The sequence below is a fragment of the Physeter macrocephalus genome, chromosome 5 (assembly GCF_002837175.3).
Source record: "Physeter macrocephalus isolate SW-GA chromosome 5, ASM283717v5, whole genome shotgun sequence".
NCBI lineage: Eukaryota > Metazoa > Chordata > Mammalia > Artiodactyla > Physeteridae > Physeter > Physeter macrocephalus.
The window spans coordinates 14,037,450-14,057,727 of NC_041218.1; the positions used below are offsets into that span (position 1 = coordinate 14,037,450).

General features: G+C 42.0%; 1 protein-coding gene across 6 annotated transcripts in view; it reads left to right on the plus strand.

Moving 5' to 3' along the window:
• Positions 1 to 18,740, plus strand: part of SLC37A3 (solute carrier family 37 member 3) — a 44,350-nt gene extending 25,610 nt beyond the window's left edge. For 2 of the 6 annotated variants that reach the window (XM_028489671.1, XM_028489672.1), the window contains exons 7-16: positions 2,983 to 3,079; positions 5,245 to 5,329; positions 6,066 to 6,244; positions 8,455 to 8,596; positions 10,139 to 10,240; positions 10,851 to 10,898; positions 11,854 to 12,005; positions 15,663 to 15,728; positions 15,943 to 16,016; positions 16,351 to 17,330. In XM_028489671.1, coding sequence (XP_028345472.1) covers positions 2,983 to 3,079; positions 5,245 to 5,329; positions 6,066 to 6,244; positions 8,455 to 8,596; positions 10,139 to 10,240; positions 10,851 to 10,898; positions 11,854 to 12,005; positions 15,663 to 15,728; positions 15,943 to 16,016; positions 16,351 to 16,441 — 1,036 coding nt within the window. In that variant the 3' untranslated portion in view covers positions 16,442 to 17,330. The other 4 variants (XM_055084795.1, XM_055084794.1, XM_055084796.1 and 1 more) reach the window with 4 other exon arrangements.
• Positions 18,741 to 20,278: the final 1,538 nt, after the last annotated feature.

A 20,278-nucleotide genomic window follows, 5' to 3' on the forward strand; every position in this document is an offset into this window, starting at 1 on the left:
ACACGGTGTGTTATTTGTATTTTATTCTACTTAATACATATGTATTAAGTAGAATAAAATACAAATAACACACCGTGTTAGGTCTAGGTTCTTCAGCTCTTTCAACATTTTTATAACCTCACTGAGACAGAAGGAATCTTAGAAATGAACAGGTAGACAACATCTAACAGTGAAAAATAAAGTCTTTTCAGAAGTCCCTATGTATTAAGTAGAATAAAATACAAATTTATTATTTTATTTTTAAAAATATAACACATCCTTTTATTTTTTTTAAATTTTTATTTATTTATTTATTTTTTTCGGTACGCGGGCCTCTCACTGTCGCGGCCCCTCCCATTGCGGAGCACAGGCTCCGGACGCGCAGGCTCAGAGGCCATGGCCCACGGGCCCAGCCACTCCGCGGCACGTGGGATTTTCCCGGAACGGGGCACGAACCCGTGTCCCCTGCATCGGCAGGCGGGCTCTCAACCACTGCACCACCAGGGAAGCCCGTAACACATCCTTTTAAAAAAATAAATTGATTTATTGATTTATTTTTTGGCTGTGTTGGGGCTTTGTTGCTGCGCGCGGTCTTTCTCTAGTTGTGGTGAGAGGGGGGCTACTCTTCGTTGTGGTGCGCCAGCTTCTCATTGCGGTGGCTTCTCTTGTTGTGGAGCACGGGCTCTAGGTGTGTGGGCTTCAGTAGTTGTGGCACATAGGCTCAACAGTTGTGGCTTGCGGCCTCTAGAGCACCGGCTCAGTAGTTGTGGCGCACGGGCTTAGTTGCTCCGTGTCATGTGGGATCTTCCCAGACCAGGGCTCGAACCCGTGTCCCCTGAATTGGCAGGTGGGTTCTTAACCACTGCGCTACCAGGGAAGTCCTAATACACAAATTTAAACGTTAAAAAAATTAATTTTTCTTAACTGCTTTTTTTTTTTTCTTTCTTCACCAGCCCTACTGCCATTGCCTATGTCCAGAGCTAGTTGTTTTTCTCCAGGACTATTGTAATAGCTAGTTTCCCTTCCACAGACTCTTCATCCACATATCCTTTTTTTTTTTTGATGGCCTTATTGAGGTATACAATATGCTGCACATGTTCAAAGGGTACAGTTGGATGAGTTTTGGTTTGCATGCACCTGTAAAAGTACCATCACAGTTAAGATAATGACATATCCATCACCCCCAGAGTTTCCTCATGCCCCTTGGCAATTCCTCCCTCCTACTGCCTTCTCCAGTCAGCCACTGATTTGCTTTCTGTCACTTTAATCTGAATTTTCTAAAATTTTATATAAATGGAATCATGCAGTATGTTTTCTTGTCTGTGTTCTTCCACTCGGCACAGTAATGTTGAGATTAATTCATGTCTGTATTGATCATTCCTTTTTATAGCTGAGGAGTCATCCATTATACCACAATTTATCTGTTCACCTCTTGGTGAACATTCAGGCTTTTAGTTTTCGGCTTTTACTAGTAAAGCTACTGTGAATATTTGTTCACGAATCCTTGTATGGACATATGCTTTCATTTCCCTTGGATACATACCTTGGAGTAGGATGGGTGGATCATATGATAGGTGTGTGTTTATCTTTTTAAGAAACTGGCAATTTCTTCTAAAGTGGTTGAACCATTTTACATTCGCACCAGCAGAGTATAAGGATTCTAGGTGCTATATATCCTTGCCAACACTTGGTATGCTCAGTGTGTTTTGATTTTAGCTATTCTAGTAGGTGTATAGTGATACCTCCTTTGTGGTTTTAATTTGCATTTTCCTAATGTCTGATGATGTTGAGCATCTTTTCATGTGCTTATTTGCATCTTATTTATTTTTTATTTTTTTAATTTTTTGGCTGTGGTGGGCCTTCATTGCTGCGCGCGGGCTTTCTCTAGTTGCGGTGAGCGGGGGCTACTCTTGGTTGCGGTTCGTGGACTCCTCATTGCGGTGGCTTCTCTTGTTGCGGAGCATGGGCTCTACGTGCATGGGCATCACTTGTTGCAGCACACAGACTCAGTAGTTGTGGCACACGGGCGCTAGGGTGCACGGGCTCAGTAGTTGTGGCTTGTGGGCTCTAGAGCACAGGCAGTTGTGGCACACGGGCTTACTTGCCCTGTGGCATGTGGGATCTTCCTGGACCAGCGATTGAACCCGTATCCCCTGCATTGGCAGGTGGATTCTTTTTTTTTTTTTTAAAATATAAATTTATTTATTTATTTAATTTATTTTTTGGCTGCATTGGGTCTGTGTTGCTGCACTCAGGCTTTCTCTAGTTGTGGTGAGCGGGGCTGCTCTTCGTTGCAGTGCACGGGCTTCTCATTGCGGTGACTTCTCTTGTTGCGGAGCACGGGCTCTAGGCACGCAGGCTTCAGTAGTTGTGGCACGTGGGCTCAGTAGTTGTGGCTTGTGGGCTCTAGAGCGCTGGCTCAGTAGTTGCGGCACACGGGCTTAGTTACTCCGCGGCATGTGGGATCTTCCTGGACCAGGGCTCAAACCGTGTCCCCTGCATTGGCAGGCGGATTCTTAACCACTGCGCCACCGGGGAATTCCGCATCTTTTTTTTGTGTGTGTGAAGTATTTATTAAAATCTTTTGCCCTTTTTTCAGAAACTTTGTATTTGAGATTATTGTAGATTTATACTCTTTAACATTTTATTGCATTGTCTGTTTTTCACATTATTGAGTTATGAGAGTTCTTTATATTCCAGCGACAAGTCTTCTGTCAGATAAGTGATATCCAAATAGTTTCTCCCAATCTGTGGCTTGTCTTTTTAAATTCTCTTAATGGTGTTTTTCAATGAGCCCCAAATTGAACTTTTATAATAAAATCTTAGAGTTAGAAGAGACCTACCTGATGTTTTGCCATTTGGGTGTACTTTAAAAAAACGTGAAAATAGAATATTGGTTCTTTGTAATGCGAACCTGCACTATTTTAGCCATTTTGTATTTGAACTGCACACAAAATCCCTTCTGATTCTATTGTCTTCTGTTTTGCACTGTTCCCGTCGTAGACGAGGAGTTGTTTTTGGTCTCTGGAGTGCCTGTGCCTCAGTGGGCAATATTTTGGGAGCATGTCTAGCGTCTTCCGTTCTGCAGTATGGTTATGAGGTAGGTGTTTCTTTCTACCTTTTTCTTGAGTATATAAATATATTTTCTATTTTAGAAAATAATCCTGTGGCCATTTAAAATGGCCTAGAGCTATGTCTGGGTGGGGCAAGGTTTGTATTAAGAGTGGACAAACTCTTGGTAAATGCAAACACGTTAAAAAAATTAGTCATGGAAAAACAACCAAATCTAAAGACATATCAGTTGGGGAAAAGTATTTGCAACTCATGTTACAGATAAAGAGCTAATTTCCTTAATATATAAAGAATGCCCACAAATTGATAAGAAAAAGACCAACACACAGAAAGAAAGGTAAAGGATTTGAATGTGTAGTTCATGAAAGGGAAATAAAAATGGCTTGTAAACATACGACAGGGTATTCCACTTCACTCAGAATTTATTCATTCAGTAAATATTTTTAAGCTCCTTTAAGTGCCCCAGGCAGTAAAAAATAGAGCCCTGACCAAGAGACAAAAATCTCTACCCTTTTGGAGTTTAGGTGTTAGTCGGCAGAGAAATGCAAATTAAAACTACACTGTAAAAAAAAAATAAAGAAACGACACCGTATACTTATTAGATTGGTAAAAACCCAAAAGTTTGGTAACGTGTTTATGAGGATGTGACAAAACAGGCATTGCAGATGGGAGAGTAAATAACCCCTCTTGGGGTCAGTATGGTCTATCAAAATTATAATGGCTCTCACCAAGCAGTTCCACATCTGTGAATTAATCCCATTGGTGAATACACTTCAGCATGTACAGGGAGATACATCTACAAGGTTATTTACTTCAGCATTATTTGTAATAGCAAAAGATTGGTAACAGATGTCAACCAAAAGTGAAATAGTTATACCAAGGAACTCCTATTCAGTGGAATGCTGTGTAGCTGTGAAATAGAATTATGTAGCCCTTAATGTCCTGACAGGGAAACAGCTCAATGGTGTGTTAAGTGAAGAAAGCAAGGGTGCATAACCGTGTGTGTTGAATGCTGCCATTTGTGTGAAATGGAGGAAGAATTAAAGAGTATCTATTTTATTGGCTTGTATGTTTCCAAAACAATCTTTGGAAAGTAAAAATGAAATAACAGTACTTATATGTTGGAAAAATGAGAATTGAATGGCTGAGAGAAGGGATGGGAGGGAGGGTTTAACTATACATCTTCTACTTTTTGTTGCTTGAATCTTGTCAACCTATTGCCTGTTCGAAACCCTAATAATTAAAAGTAAATTGCTCTTTTGAAAAGCAGATACATTTTTAATCTGCTCACCAAGTGTTTGGTCCCTGAAGAATTCTGGTCTCATTAGGGCCAGTGGGAAGTCCTTCCTGTGTTCACATTCACCTTTTCCAAGGTTTCTTAGCTTCACACCTGGATTGTACTAATTGGCTCAGATGGGAATTTCAGTTCACCCTATGTGCTGCTCCCAGACTTGACTTCTGGAAAAAACTAATTTTGTCACCTGTCTATCCGCATCAGGCTCCACTCTTAAATAAAATAATATTCAGCGATGCAGCCTGGCTCTTGAGTCTTTCACCTGGATAGCACCTTTCCAAGTCAGTGTTCTTCCCTGTTACCCCCAGCAGAAGCCCTCAGCTCCCACCATGCAGAAGGCTTTCCACCTCCCTGCCACCCGGTGCCTTTGCCTCAGCCGTGCCAGGAAAGGTGGTCAATTGCTATGGTTTTCAGCTGCTCCCTGAAGCATTGTCTCCCTCCTTCAACCTCTTTAGCTGTTTCCTTCTTCTGAATTCAGTTCCTCTGTTTGTTTCCTATTAGGACTGGGCCTTCTATTCAGCTACATGCTGCCTTATACTATTATTTTGTGTACTGTTTAATCCCCTCAACTGGAAAATATCTTTGACGGCAGATACTGTCTTTTGTAGGAGGCCGAGTAGTGTAAGCAGTATTATTTTTGGAGCTAGTTCTGATTTCACGATCGTAATAGTACCACTCAGTGTCCAGTGGACCTTAATTATCCTCTCTGAGCCCCATAGAGTCACTGGGAAAAACTTGTGAGAAAACACAAAACACTCAGCTCAGTGCCTGGCACAGGCTAGGCACTCAGCGCTCATTTCCTTTCCAGTCGCCTCGTCCTCCCCCCTTGTGCCTCTAATGAATGTGCCTTTAATGAGCATCTCAGATGCGTCAGGAGCGCCTTTCCCTTCCCCCTCCAGTATGCCTTTCTGGTGACGGCGGCTGTGCAGTTTGCTGGTGGGATCATCATCTTCTTTGGACTCTTGGTATCACCCGAAGAAATTGGTGAGAAGCTGCTCTTCTACTCAGAACGTCTCACTATTATAGGCAAAGAGAAATCTGTGGCCAGAACAGCCCATCTCTTTCTTCCTAGGAGAACTGTGAGCTCCTTTCAGTGAACTCAAGGAGCAGTATTGCTGTTTGTATCCTGTCCACGCTGCGGCCTCGCCTGGCACAGCTGCAAATGTTTGAGGGAGTGAGGCTCACCTTTTTATAGATTCAGGGAAAACTCATCATTTGCAAATGGGTTTTATAATGGAGATGCTGGCTAGAAATTAGCATGGCTGTATTTCAAAATTTCACTTCTTGAGCCGGATTTCTTTTCCTTCATAAAAATAATTTAGTGTGATACTTATCTGTGGTTAAATACAGAACGTGTACAAGTGAAACCACAGAAGCAGATAGATGTATGATTCTTCTATCTTTTGACTATACTAAAGAGACATGTCAGTTTAAGAGCATGTAATTAATGGTTTTTTTGGTATTATGTAAGAGAGATAGTGTGATGTAGTTGAAAAAGCTTTGCTTTGAAGCCAGGTCAAGGAGAATTAGAGGCCTGGGTTTGTGGCTCATTAGCTGTGTGACCTCAATTGACCTTGGACTCTGAACCTTAGTAGCTTCTTCTGTAAAATGGAAATAAAAATAACATGGACCCCATAAGTAATGATGCATGCAAAGCACTTAGCCCAGTGCTGGGCACCTGGAGGGCCCTCTATAAACATGGCTGTCACTCTTGTTGTAGGTCTCCCAGGTATTGAGGCCAAAGAAAATTTTGAAGAAGACTCGCACAGGCCATTAATTAGTGGTGCTGAAAATGAAGATGAAGCTGAGCCTAATTATTCAATCCAAGAAGACAAGACTATTACCCAAGTCAAGGCGATAAGCTTTTACCAGGCTTGTTGCCTTCCCGGAGTTATAGCGGTAAAGCCTGTTCAAATCTCCTCACCACAGCCAGTGAGATGTTATAGCCTGGATAGTAACTCTGCCTGGGATAAAGCATCTTGAAGTATTTCACTTCTCTCTGAGACTTTATTTTTAGGAGTATATGTTCAGAGGAATAGCGTATATTGGCCCTCAGCTTGTTTCTGTATTGGCACCACTTGAAGTTGTATCTGAAATCTAATGCAGGGGTTGGCAAAACCTTTTCTGTGCAGAGCCAGTTAGTAAATGTTTTCAGGTTTGGGAGCACCATACAGTCTCTGCCACAATCGCTCAACTCAGTAGAGGAAAGAAGTCCACGGACGATACGGAACAAATGGGCCTGGCCGTATTTGGCCCGTGAGCTGGAATTTGCTGACCGTGGTCTAGCCTTCGAGTAAGAAGGCAAAATTGATATTTTAAAATGTATACCTTGTGACCTGTTGAAGTCTTATAGAATTATAAATAGCCCAAGAGAGGTTTGAGTGGTTCGTTAGGTCTGTTTGATTTGCCTATATTCTTACTATTCTAGGGGAAGAAAAGTTTGCCCTTCTGTTAAAAGGTCCAGAGCAGAATACTCCATAGTATTTCCTGGTAATGCATTCCAGTGTTTCCGCAACCTTTACAGTTAGGTTTTTTCCTAATGTCTACACTGAATCCCTTCTGCTGCAATTTTTCTGTCTTGGTGTTTCGGGCACTCTAGTGTGGGAGTGGAATTTAAGAGGCCTAGGTTATGTTGCCGGCTTACCCATTAACTCGGCCTGGGGTAAGTCACTCAGCCCGTCCTCGTGTCTCAGTTCCCCTGCCTATGGACAGAAAGTCTACCAGTCCTCCCTGGGGTCTGTAATGCTGGTCTATTGTATTGTGAATAAGCACCTTTTAAATTTTATTGTTTAATGGTGCTTTATGACTGTAACCCCTCAGTTAAATTCAGAGTCTGCGGGATGTCCTATTTCATACTTTCCAGTTCCCTTCTTCCTGCCCCCAAGCTAAGAGAACTGACACTTACAAACAAGACAGTTTAAGCGTGAGTGAAAATTTAAGTGTAAGTTCCCACAAGTCTTCAACCAAAAGATGATGTGTAATACAAGGGAAATGCAAGTTCCTTTGGGCCAGTTCTTATGCTAATGATCAGTATTTTTTAAAGTAGTTATTAAAATGTTCTGCTGGTAATAGGTTAATTTCTGAGACAGAACTTAGATTTGTTGTGACTAAACATGGCCCTCTTTTGCTATTCCTTTGTGTTTCACAAGCTATTGTTCCCTGCCACGGGCAGGGTGTAAAGGAAATCCAGTTAACTTAATTCCTTTGTCTTTGTGGCAGGCTGTCTGGACAAAATGCACTCATGATTGGGATTTGGCTCTCTAGGGGGTGGCTGCTGCCCTGCCTGGGAAGCTGCTTTAAAACAAGTGATACCTAGGGAATAACTGGCAGCTCCAGGGAAAAGAATATACTAGCCAGACACCCTTTGAAGTCAGTCTCTCTGTTCCTCCCCCTCTTTCCTTTGATGCTAAATGTCAGGATTTCCTGGTAATAATGTGTTGAGTATAGGATTCTCAGCCCCTCTGCCATCTTAAGGCAGCTGTAACTTTCATTCCTCAACCTAGAGCCGCAAGACGCATGACAATCCTATTCTTTCATTTTTGACTCAAAGCTTGTGGAAACTACCGCGTGAAAGTAGTTTTCATGTTGATGCTTTTCTTAGACCTTGGAACTGTAGTCCAGTCCCGTTGCTTTGCATTGTCCATAATGTTAACCCCACAGGAAGTAGAAGAACCAAAAAATAAAGGCTGTGATGTTACTGGATTCGTTTGCTTATGGTTAGTCCTAGTCAGTGGCATGAATACCTTTTATCTTTATCTAAATAAAGAAATATGAGTATGTGCCCTGCCTTGCAGGTTCAAAACACTGGTTTGCTTCTACCAGAGAACCGAAAGGAGAAAGTGGGGGGACAATTAAGGAGTAGTCCTATGTGTTTTGTGTTTTTTATCCCCAGGCCTACTGTACTGCCTTTCTAGACGCCAGGAGGGGATGAAGAGAACAGGGAGACTAGGTAAAGTCAGGCAAATAGGGATTTGTAGAAACATTTAATTTGAAAATCAGGTACTGTTCGCCCCAAACTGCTCTGTTTTGTTTTGTTGTTTCATTACCTTTAAATGGTAGTTATGTTGCGCTGTTTGTTCCTTACTGGTAGTTGGATGTTTTTCTTATAGTACTCACTGGCCTATGCCTGCTTGAAGTTAGTGAATTACTCCTTCTTCTTCTGGCTGCCCTTTTATCTGAGTAATAACTTCGGATGGAAGGAGGCTGAAGCTGACAAGCTGTCCATTTGGTACGATGTTGGAGGAATTATAGGTAAGGCCAGTGATAACATCTTCTGTAATAAGAATTAGTCACTAGTCATATTTTACTGGGTTATGAAATCTGGCATCATTTAAAGTTTTATTACTTATTCCACAGCTATTTTTCCTAAACTGTCCTACCAGTAAATAGCCAAACTCTTAAAAAAAAAAAAAAAGCCCTTAGAAAAGAAGACCTAGCCTATGGCAGCCCTGTGATTTATAGGGCTCTTTTTTCTCAGTCCTTTGTTGATGGATCAGTACTTTTGTCTTGGGAAGTGCAGGGATGTCTCTCTCTGATCTTTTTAAGTGTAACCCTTTTGTACACTTTCAGCGATAGCTTAGCTGTAAAGCAAATTGTATGTCAGAGATTCAAGTTAGGATGTGAATGTGTTCATTTTATATACCACACTGCAGCCAAAGAAGGGAAACATACTAGCTTAGTGTATTGATTGTCAGATCATAAAGGTAGGAATAATAGCAGGGATTAATTTTTTTGTTTTGCAGTTGCTTCATTGTACACAGCAGATTTTAACAGTGACTTTTTGCTCTAACTGGAAGTGTAAACAAGGAAGTAGGAAACTTTAAAATCAGACAGACGTACAGATTGCATGTTAGTGGGTACTGCTTATGTGGCTGTGGCAGAACCTTAATATCCTTTTTGTAATGTTTACATTTAGAAGTGTGGAAAGACTAAACTGCCCTGAGCGCGTGAAAGCACAGTGTATCCTTAGGTGATATACTGTTGTTGTATTTGAACTTGTGTGCCCTTATTCTTAGATCCAGAGCCAAAGGTGAGGTTGCTGCCTTTAGACCTGCACGTACTTCTGATGAGGGTGTACCAGGTGTCCCATTGCCCTAGACTCCAAGTAGGACTTCATCTAAATGTGACTGCGTTGCTTCAAGGATCCACATCACTTCTTTTAAACGTCTTGACCTATTAGTTATTACCAAACCATGATTGCTGCATTTAATTTTAGTGAATGTTTATGTTCACACTACTAATAGCCGATGAAGCACAGTCCTTAATTAATTATCTTTTAAAATAAAAAGCAGGAAAAGCCTTCACTGCTGGTTGGAGAAGGAAAAACAGCAAGGAACAGTGGGGTAGTTTTGATGATTTTCCCTTTTTTGTGGTGTCCCATCCCCATCAGCCATCATGGCAGTTAATAGTCAGGTAACCTTTCTAAAAGGAAATTACGGAGGAAATTTTTTAGGAGAGCCAGCTCTTTTTTTTTTGCGGTACGCGGGCCTCTCACTGTTGTGGCCTCTCTCGTTGTGGAGCTCAGGCTCCGGATGCACAGGCTCAGCGGCCATGGCTCACAGGCCTAGCCGCTCCGCGGCACGTGGGATCTTCCCGGACTGGGGCATGAACCCGTGTCCCCTGCATTGGCAGGTGGACTCTCAACCACTGTGCCACCAGGGAAGCCCCCAGCTCTCTTTTTGGATAGACCAGTGTTAGGATCCTGATCGCAGGTGGAGGGTATGTGGTAAGCAAGAGTCAGGTAACCGAGCTAAATTAGAAAATTTGATTGGGTTGCACTCTTTGTGCTTGAAGGTGGAACTCTGCAAGGCTTCATCTCTGATGTGCTACAGAAGAGAGCCCCGGTGTTAGCTCTCAGTCTGCTTCTGGCCGTCGGGTCCCTCGTTGGATATAGTCGTGAGTATTCCCTTGCAATTAAACTGTTTTCCTCATCTCTTAGGACTAAGGCATTTATTTGCCTTGAGTCATTGATCATCCCTAGGGGGATAGTTGAGACCAGCCACAAAGGCATAATATGGGACCTTTGTATGGTCCTGTAAATGCCGCTAAAAGTATCACATAGTTTTATTTGTGTTGGGGAGGAAACTGGCATCTCTTCTGCTTTGTTGGTTTATTTAAAAGCTTGCTTGGGAGTATATATGCTTTGTTCAAGGGTAGGCTCCAGAGTGGCAGCATTAGAGCCAATAAAACAATAAAAGGGACAAGATTTCAAAAGAGGAAGGATGGTAATTAGTAGGTTTGGTATATGTCCCTTAAGATGCTGCTGAGACAGAAGTAGAGTTTTCCTGTAGCTTTTAGCAGTCACATTAGCTTGAGCACCAGCAAGAAGCAGACATTACAAATAAAAGTTGGGGGAGGTGGTGATGGAGCTGTATGCGCTTGTTGTCCCTGGGAGTGATCTGTGAGGTCACGGAGATCCAGGCCCAGATCTGTGTGTACTGTTGGGTGGAGGCACACGTAATGCGCTCCTCGCATCGTTGTTCTGTGTCTGTGTCTCTCCTCACAGGTTCTCCAAATGATAAGTCCATCAATGCGCTTCTGATGGCTGTCACAGGTATGGCATAGGCTCCATTTCGCTGTACTGTTTCTCTGTAAGGAAAAAGGAAAAAAGGAAACTGATTTCTCCTTCAATCTGAGTAATGCTGAAACCATAATTATAGAGAACTCAAAAGGCAAAAGGAAAGATGCCTCCTCCAGATCCTGCTTCTCCGCCCTCGTGTGACCTCTCAGTCCTGTCGTGACAGAGGCAGTCCCTCTTGACAGAGGTTTTCTAAGATTTTTGACTGCTGCCCCGCCCGCTCATGTTACTTGCGGAAGTGGCTTAGGAAGATGCCACATTGGAAACCAATTCACCAGCTTCCTAAAGGTCCAGTATAGCTAGTTTTTCCTCCTGTGTTGGGACTGGTCAGAATTTCTTCACTTGAGCCCCAGATGAGACAGTTGGGTGCAATTAGGGACCGTGTTATAGAAGAATTCTTATTTTTACACTGGAGATCCTAGGATGGTGGGAGCTGCCCCTGCTCTGTGAGGCACACGGGACTGACACAGCCTCGTGGACAGATTCACATGGGCTGACTCCTGCTCAGTCCTTGGACAGCCTCGCCGAGAGCGCTGGCAGATAGAACCCCCTACACCACTGAAATCGCTTTTTCTCCTCTCTTTTTTTTCAATGTTTGGTTGAATTTGGGCAGTCAGATGCTCTGCGCTGCACCTCTACCATAAGAGGATTTGACAAGCTAGTGCAGTTAGTTGTCAATGAATGCACATTTCACAGGATTAGAAAGCTGTGTGTTCACTCTGTTTTCTAGAGAAAAGTGGATGCTAACTAGTTTGAAGATGTTACTATCTGGGGGAGTTTCCATTTTTATTGGTTATTTTTTTCCTCTCTTTTTGTTTCTCTCCAACATACTGATTGGAGTATTGGGATTAAGAGTTTGCTTTATTCAGTAGATTCCTAGCATTGTTACAAATAGTGTCTTTATAAGAACCTGTTCTGTTTATGACTTTAGGATTTTTTATTGGTGGACCTTCTAATATGATTAGCTCTGCTATTTCTGCGGACCTGGGTCGTCAGGAGCTGATCCAAGGGAGCAGTGAGGCTTTGGCAACCGTCACAGGAATAGTTGATGGAACCGGGAGCATTGGAGCTGCGGTGGGCCAGGTGAGAGCAGGGGAGGGCTTGACCTGGAGTGTTCAGCAGTTCTTCAGCGGTGGAAGAGTTTACCCCCGCCCTCTGGGCCACGGTAGGGTGGCACTCTTGTGCTGTAGTGCGCTGTACTGAAAGCCTTGGGTTTTTAGTCTCTGAGGTCCAGCTGATGGGACCTAATGTGGAAGGTCGCTCTACATTTATCATCTCCTTCTTTCCACTTTTACCTCCAGATTCTTCCTGTCTGAAAAGAAGCTAACACCTCATAAGACAGATTCTCCAGTCCCAGCCTGCCACCCCCTTCTTCCAGCCTGAACTTGGCACTCCAAGGAGGCCATGAGACACATGCTTCTCATTACCCCACACCTGACATGCAGGCCCTACCTCTCTCCCCCACCAGACACACACACACACGTACACACATTCTTCCCATGGATCCCTGCCAGAAATTGCCATGGACTCTGCCGCTGCCCTGAGTCGCTTACTCTGCTTCCTACAACTGTGTCTCAAAAGGCGGTTCATAAATGTCTTCTGCCAGAATCATCTGGGGGTTCATTAAAGTACTGAACACTAAGCTTACTGTAGACTTGCTGAGTGAGAGCCTGGGGACCTGTGCTTCAGCGAGCCTTCCTGGTGATTCTTAGGCACTCTATAAAGTCTGAGATCTTCTGGGCTAAGATCGGCCTACTCTGGGTAATCAGAACTATTCAAGTCGATCTTTTCTGCTTACATTCAGCTTCAGAAAGGCATCCCTTCTCTGGGACAGTCATGAGTCTTGCCTCTCCTAGGGTATACTACTCTCGGCCACTGAGTGCTAATTTTGCAAAACGTGGATTTGAGAATCAACTGCATGGATAAAATGGTTGAAACCATGGAAGTGATGTGATGTTTAATGGGGAAAGAAAATATAGGCAGAACCTCAGAGGATGCCCAATGGTCACAGAAACAGGCAGCCAGAATTTGAGGAGGTGTGTTACTCAGATCATAGAGGTAGAGAGGTCAGGAGAAAGAGAATGGAAGGAAAAAGGCTTGTAGTTTTGACATTGAGGTCATTGCTGCTTAATGGGGGTGGATCAGTGGTATCCGATTGCTAGTGGTTAATACAAGAGCAAATACTGAGGGAGATACACCATCTTAATGCTGGTCTCCACCCAACCATATATTACACATTTATTTGTTAATGTCTGTGTCTCCCACTGTAAGGTGAGCTTCACGAGGGCAGCATTTTATTTGTTTTGTGTTCTACTGTAGCCCTGGCACCAGGAACGGTGCCTGGCACACAGTAGGCATTCAGATATTTGTGGAATGATTGTAGAATGAATGATTTATAGGATCAGTGTGTTAGCATATTTGATTCTGAGACTAAAGGAAAAACAAACTTAGCAAAGGTAGGAGAAATTTGTTCTGGAGTGGGAACTAAAAAAATGCTATTGGCCACCTGTTCAGATGTCTTCATAAAGGGGTAGTGGGCATCCTTTTCTGAAATTACTGGATTTTAAGTTTTCCTTCCCAACTAATGTTTTATTCATTAATCAAATGGGTAGATTGTAATTAGCATTTCAAGGAGTTTCTTTTCATTTAGAATGCCTGCCAGTGTTAAGATCCCTATCTGTGAACATGGGTCAGCATTAGATTGACTTTCATGGTTTGGGAAGCAAGATCAGTAGTAAAGCATAGCTAACTTTACTCGTTCCCCTGCCATGTTGATTTTTGAATGATTTCCTATTGCTTGAGGTATGAAATCCCAAACTCCATGACTTAATATGGACTTAATAAAGCCCTTAGAAGGAAACATAGGGACGACTCCTCTTGACAGATATATACCAATGGTCAGTAAGCACCTGAAAAGATTCTCAGCATCCTTAGGGAGATGCAAAGCAAAAACATGAGCTACCACTTGACACCTAATTAGGATGGCTGTAATTAAAACAAAACAGAGTAACAAGTGTTGGTGAGGATGTGGAGAAATTCACATACAGTGCTGGTGGAAATGTAAAATCGTGCAGGGGCTTCCCTGGTGGCACAGTGGTTGGGGGTCCGCCTGCCGATGCGGGGGGCGCGGGTTCGTGCCCCAGTCTGGGAGGATCCCGCGTGCCGCAGAGTGGCTGGGCCTGTGGGCCGTGGCCGCTGGGCCTGCGCATCCGGAGCCTGTGCTCCGCAACGGGAGAGGCCACATCAGTGAGAGGCCCGCGTACTGCAAAAAAAAAAACAAAAAAAATCTAAAATTGTGCAGCTACTGTAGAAAACACTATGGTGGTTCCTCAAAAAGTTAAACATAGAATTACCATATGACCCAGCAATTCCACTCCTAGGTATGTTGTACCCCAAAGAATTGAAAACGGATTCAGATATTTGTTTGCGGATGTTCACTGCAGCGTTATTCATAGTAGCCAGAAGGTGGAAACAACTCAAGTGTCCATTGATAGATGAATGGATAAACAAAATGTGGTAGATCTATGCAATGGAATATTATTTAGCCATAAAAAGGAATGGCGTTCTGATACATGCTGCAACATGAATGAACCTTAACATTATGCTAAGTGAAATAAGCCAGACACAAAAATATTGTGTGATTTTACTTAACATGAAATATCTTGAATGGCAAATTCATAGAGACAGAAAGCAGATTAGAGTTTATCAGGGCCTGAGGAGAGGGGCCATGGAGAGTTCATGCAGAGAGTTAACGGGTGCAGAGTTTCCTTTAGGGGTGATGAAAAATTTTGAAAATAGGTAGTTGTGATGGTTATGCAACATCATGAATGTATTTGATGCTGCTGAGCTGTACACTGAAAGATGGTTAAAATGGCAAGTTTTATGTTACATGTATTTTTTTTTAAAGAAAGAGCATGGGTTAAAAACTATTGGATACTTTTATTAATTGAAAATAAAAGAATATGCTGTAGAGTGTCAAAGTCATACAGTAATCCTATGAGCAAATAGTGTAATTGAAAAATGAGTGGTATACTTAAAAGACGAACTTTTAAAAAATATATTTATTTATCTATCTGTTTATCTATCTATCTGCATCGGGTCTTAGTTGCGGCATGTGAACTCTTAGTTGTGGCATGTGGAATCTAGTTCCCTGACCTGGGATCAAACCCAGGCCTCCTACATTGGGTGCGTGGAGTCTTAGCCACTGGACCACCAGGGAAGTCGTGAAAACGAACTATTTTTAAAAGCATCAATTATAGTACCATTCACTGGAAGAAGGAATGATTAAATGGAAGTGACTTGAGGCTGTTCATCATCCTCTCTTAATTTTTTTAAAATCAATTAATTTATTTTATTTTGTTTATTTTTGGCTGCATTGGGTCTTCGTTGCTGCACACGGGCTTCCTCTAGTTGCGGCGAGCGGGGGCTACTCTTTGTTGCAGTGCGTGGGCTTCTCACTGAGGTGGCTTCTCTTGTTGTGGAGCATGGGCTCTAGGTGCGCGGGCTCAGTAGTTGTGGCTCGTGGGCTCCAGAGCACAGGCTCAGTAGTTGTGGCGCACGGGCCTAGTTGCTCTGCGGCATGTGGGATCTTCCCGGACCAGGGCTCGAACCCACGTCCCTTGCATTGGCAGGCGGATTCTTAACCATTGCTCCACCAGGGAAGTCCTAATCTACTTTTTAGCTACTTCAGTTTATTAATTTATAAAGGATTATATTGTGATTTCTTTTTCTCCCTTTTAGTATTTAGTGTCTTTGATGCAGGACAACCTAGGATGGATGTGGGTTTTCTACTTTTTCATTCTTATGGTAAGTGTGTGCCCTTTTTGTTTTTTTTAAACTAGTAATTTTTAAATTAAATTAGTTCAAAGCATTTACTTTAAATCACTATTTTTACACACAAAGTATTTTTTTGTTGTTGAGGAATAATTGACTTAAAATAAATTACATATATTTAACAAGAAAAATTTGGTACCGTTTAACATATGTGCATGCTTGTCTGTGAACCCATCCTCCCGATCAGGACAGTAAATGTATCCATCACTCCCAAAAGTTTCTTCATGTCTCTTGCCTCTCCACCATCCCACCTCTCTCCAGGTAACTACTGATGCACTTTCTGTTGCTATAGATTAGCTTGCGTTTTCTTGAGTTTTATATACGTGGAATCATACACTATGTATTTTTGTCTACTTCTTTCAGTTAGCATAATTATTTTGAGATTCATCCATGTTGTTGCATGTATCAATAGTTCATTTCTTTTTATGGTTAAATCACTTCTTAAACCAACAAAATTGCTGGCCGCTTTTAAAGATTCTTTTGTGAAAAGTAACATTTTATTATTCTGAAAGACACATTCATTTTTCAAGGAAGGAAAGGGCTGTTAGTTTGCCCTTGACCTGAGTCTAATGAGTATTGTCATTTATAATTCCAGAAAAAATGAAGAGAGGCTTATATCCCCAACCATTAATCAGGGTACTCTTCCAGACTACTCTCTGTCTGCTAATATAATTTGGGAATTCTGAAGGAAATGTGTACGCCAAGTCACATAGGGTTAAAAAAGAAGCACTGCTGTAATTAACACTGTGGTGTGCAAGTTCTAAAATGAACCTCGAGTCTCTTGAGAAAATATCTGTTGTGCCTTCGACATTCTTGGCTGGAACTCTGTACTTTCTGGGAAATAGCCAATACAGAATAAGGCCTTGTGCTTTTAAAACATTGCTCTCTGTTGAATAAGCATGTGACGTACTCTTATCACATATTGAGATGGTGCTCAAGACAGGTCTACTTGAGAGTCTGGTGATGGCTTCGTCCACCAGGGGATGCATTCAGTATCCTGTCCCTAAATCTAGGGCATCCTAATTGGAGGCAGCCTCCATTGCCCAAGTCTAGACGCTGTCCTCCAGCCTATCCAAGGAGCGTTTGGGATAGCTCAGCACCTGGAATCCCCTGGAGCTGCCTTAAGGCTTATGTACTCTGCTATCACAAAGGATGCTTTCTTCTGCCTGAGTGCCCTCCAGCTTCTACAGACTGGGCCATATAACTCTGTCATCTACTTCTGAGTAGAGGGAAGTATCTCCTGATGAACCTGTTGGTATGATCATACTAGAAATGTAATAGAAAGAAAACTGAATCTGTTAGAAGAAACACTGTTTAAATCTGAGCTCCAGTATCAATTTTCTGCCCTACCTATGAGTTATTTAATCTGTGTACCTTAGTTCTTTTTGGGGGGACTGTAATGTGACATTAAGTATTTTGTAATAACTGTAATTTTCAAAATCATTTTCTAATTCATTAAAGATTGAGTTGTCCTTGTACGAAGTCAAAAAGAATGTAATTGTCCAAATTCATTATTAGGTTCAAAACATGATGCTCTAACAGAATTAATTAACTTGTCACTGCATGTTTAATGCTTTTTTCTCTTCACAGACAAGTTGCACAATTCTATTTATTTCACCATTAATAGTGAGGGAAATATGCTATCTTATGCAAAGACGACAAGCTCGCATATTGAGTGGGTGACTGGTGCCCACAAAAGAACAAGAATAATAGGAGACACATCAAGACTGTTTCTTTTCGCTCACCTTATTTTGGGGTTGTCTTAAGAGAGCCAGCATAACCTCAGATTGTCAAGCCTCTTTCAACAGTGTCAGCCACCGGAGATGCTGACCAGAGTGAAGGTTGTTTTTTTTTTACACTACAGGAATTATTGTTAATGATTTTTATCGCTGTTGTTTCATGAATGTACTGAATGGCCTATGAATCTGCCAGCGTCTTTGTTGGCCTGTGGAGGTTTATCCCTTTAACCGTAAATGCTGTATTGGACTTGGACCCAAGTTCTCCAGCCTGGAAAGCCAAGTGACCACAAGGCAGTCAGGCATGGTTTGTATCAGTGACGTGCTCCACGAATAGAAAGGATCGTTGCATTTTGCTTTGGTCATGAGTGTGCAGAGCGTGCCTAGTCTCTGAAGCATCAAATCCGGATAAAGCACTCTAGCTGGGTCCAGCGTAAGCCTGCCTTGGACAGAGAATCCCTTTGTTAACCATGGTGGGAAAAATCACACTCCATGCTGATTGGCTCAGTCACTCTGTATGTGCTCTGAAGTCGTTCAGCTCCAGAAGCAGAAATATCTTCAAGTGATTGTCAACTTGTTCTCTTCCGTCTTCATTCAGAATTCCCTTTGACTCCTGGAAGTCTTTAGTCTTCCTTTCAAGGATCATAAGGTACCTCAATTGTGAACATGCCGGTGTGTAATTTACAACTGAAGTACTCAACCCCAGATTTGTTCTCTGGAAACTTTAGGATCCACTAGGAAGCTAATCTGCTTAGCCCTATTTTCAGAGGATTGATCTCTGTCGCAGCTGGGTTCCTTGCATTACCTCAGCAGAAGACTAGAATTAGAGAAAAAAGAAAGACCTTTTGGCCCTGTAAGTGTTAAGTATGTGACCTTGAATCACATTAATGGATTACTAGGGCCTGAGGCGTATCTAGGTATCTATTCTTTAGAGGTTTGTAGAATATATGTCTTCAAGGCTGTGAATTCTATACTAATTATCAATACTTTAAGGTCATACTGTATATATATTTTAAATTATGGAAGTTAACAGGTGAAAAATGTGCAATTTTGAGGGCTGCCTAATTTGCATTGGGTTAGGGAATATTTTTCAACCTCTTTCTTGCTTTATACTCTCAAATGTGGTACGTTTATGAACTTGTTAATGTTATTTAATCAAGCAGATTTCCAATCAGTTAATTGCTCATTACTGACAGAAAGGGAAAATATGAAACACAGAAAGGGAAAATAAACTGACTTTTATAATAAATATCTGTCCACCCGGTTATTTTATATATACTGTGAGCTCCGCGCTGTAGAACGTGACTCATGCCTTGCAATTTCCTGCTACTGAGTGTTCCCTGGTGACCATTCACTGACCCTGCGGTGTTGGCAGATTGTACAGGTCTATTTCTACTACATTCTGTGAAAGCCTTCCCTTCCCCTTTGTGTAATATTGAGCTAAGTTTGGATGAGTTGCCTAGTTGTAATTTAAGAATCATCTGTAGATGAACCCCATTTTGATTATTTAGCCTCTGTCTGACATTTGGCTGAGAGTTTCCTCTCCCCCCACGTAATCGGTATGGTCACATCTTCGTATCCTGACACCAACCATTGTTTTCTTTCTCAAGTTTAAACTTAGCTGGACAAGTGTTCTTCTGACCTCTGTAGCCCCCAAGTTGTACCTGAAATGAAATTATAAATAAAACAACTGCTCGGCACTGAATGAAATTATATCTTGCACTATGGGTATATTTCCTATTGTTCTCTTTCTGGCAATCTACATACATGTTAGCTTTAAAGAACTCCTAAGAGTTAACTTTCTTATTTTTTTTTCCTTTGAAGAAAAGGCCATAGTGAAGGCCAGTTTGGAAAAGCATTCTTCTCTGACACCTCTATCCTCCGATACTCACTAGGTTGAAATACAGCACTTTGGCCTGCCTTTTCTTGTCATATGGTGTTTTCTTTTCTCCTTTCATATAGTTTCAAAGGGAGAAAGGCCCCTCTCCACTCCTGCTTATTCTGGTCTTTGCTGCTTCCTGGAGGGCTGGTGTCCCAGTCAACATTCACACAGGAAATGTCTGAGGGCCCCCTGTGTGCTTCGTGAAGTTCAGCGAGATGGAGGGTACAGGATGCTCTTGTCCACTCCTTCTCTTTCCTTAACAGCATCAGAAGTACTCCCTCCTCCCACATAGGTAACTGATAAAGCCATTTCTTATCCCTACTAGTTCTTCTGACTTATGTGCTATTTTCCTTTTCACAACCAAATCCTTTGAGTTAACAGATGGTATCTGCTGCCTTCCTGGCTGTGCTACTAACTTCCTCCTCAACTAGGTAACTAACTGTATGTCTGTTCGTCCAGGACACTCCTGGTTTATGCCTGATGTTCTGACATAATTATCACGTCATAATTATAGCACTTTCCTTTGCTCTCCCAGTCTCCTAGTTTGGATATGTTACCCTTAACCTCTGACCTTTTTTGCATCGCTCTCCAGAAACCGTGCAACTGAAGGTCATAGAACTTAGATATCTTTTTTTCTTCGTTCCTTATCTTCCTTAATCCTCCTCTTATACTTGACTCCGGTAACCACTTCATCTTCTCCAGGACTTTTTTTCTTTGGCTTCTATGGCATTTTAATGTATTGAATCTTCTTATTTCCTATCTTTTACTGGGTTCTCTTCTCTGCTCACCCTCTGCTAGTTTCCAGTAGGGGTCACCAGCTTTCCCAGATGAGCTGTTCTTAATATCTAACAATAGCTCTGTTAAGTACTAAAGAGAGATAGGGCATCCATTTATATAATACTATC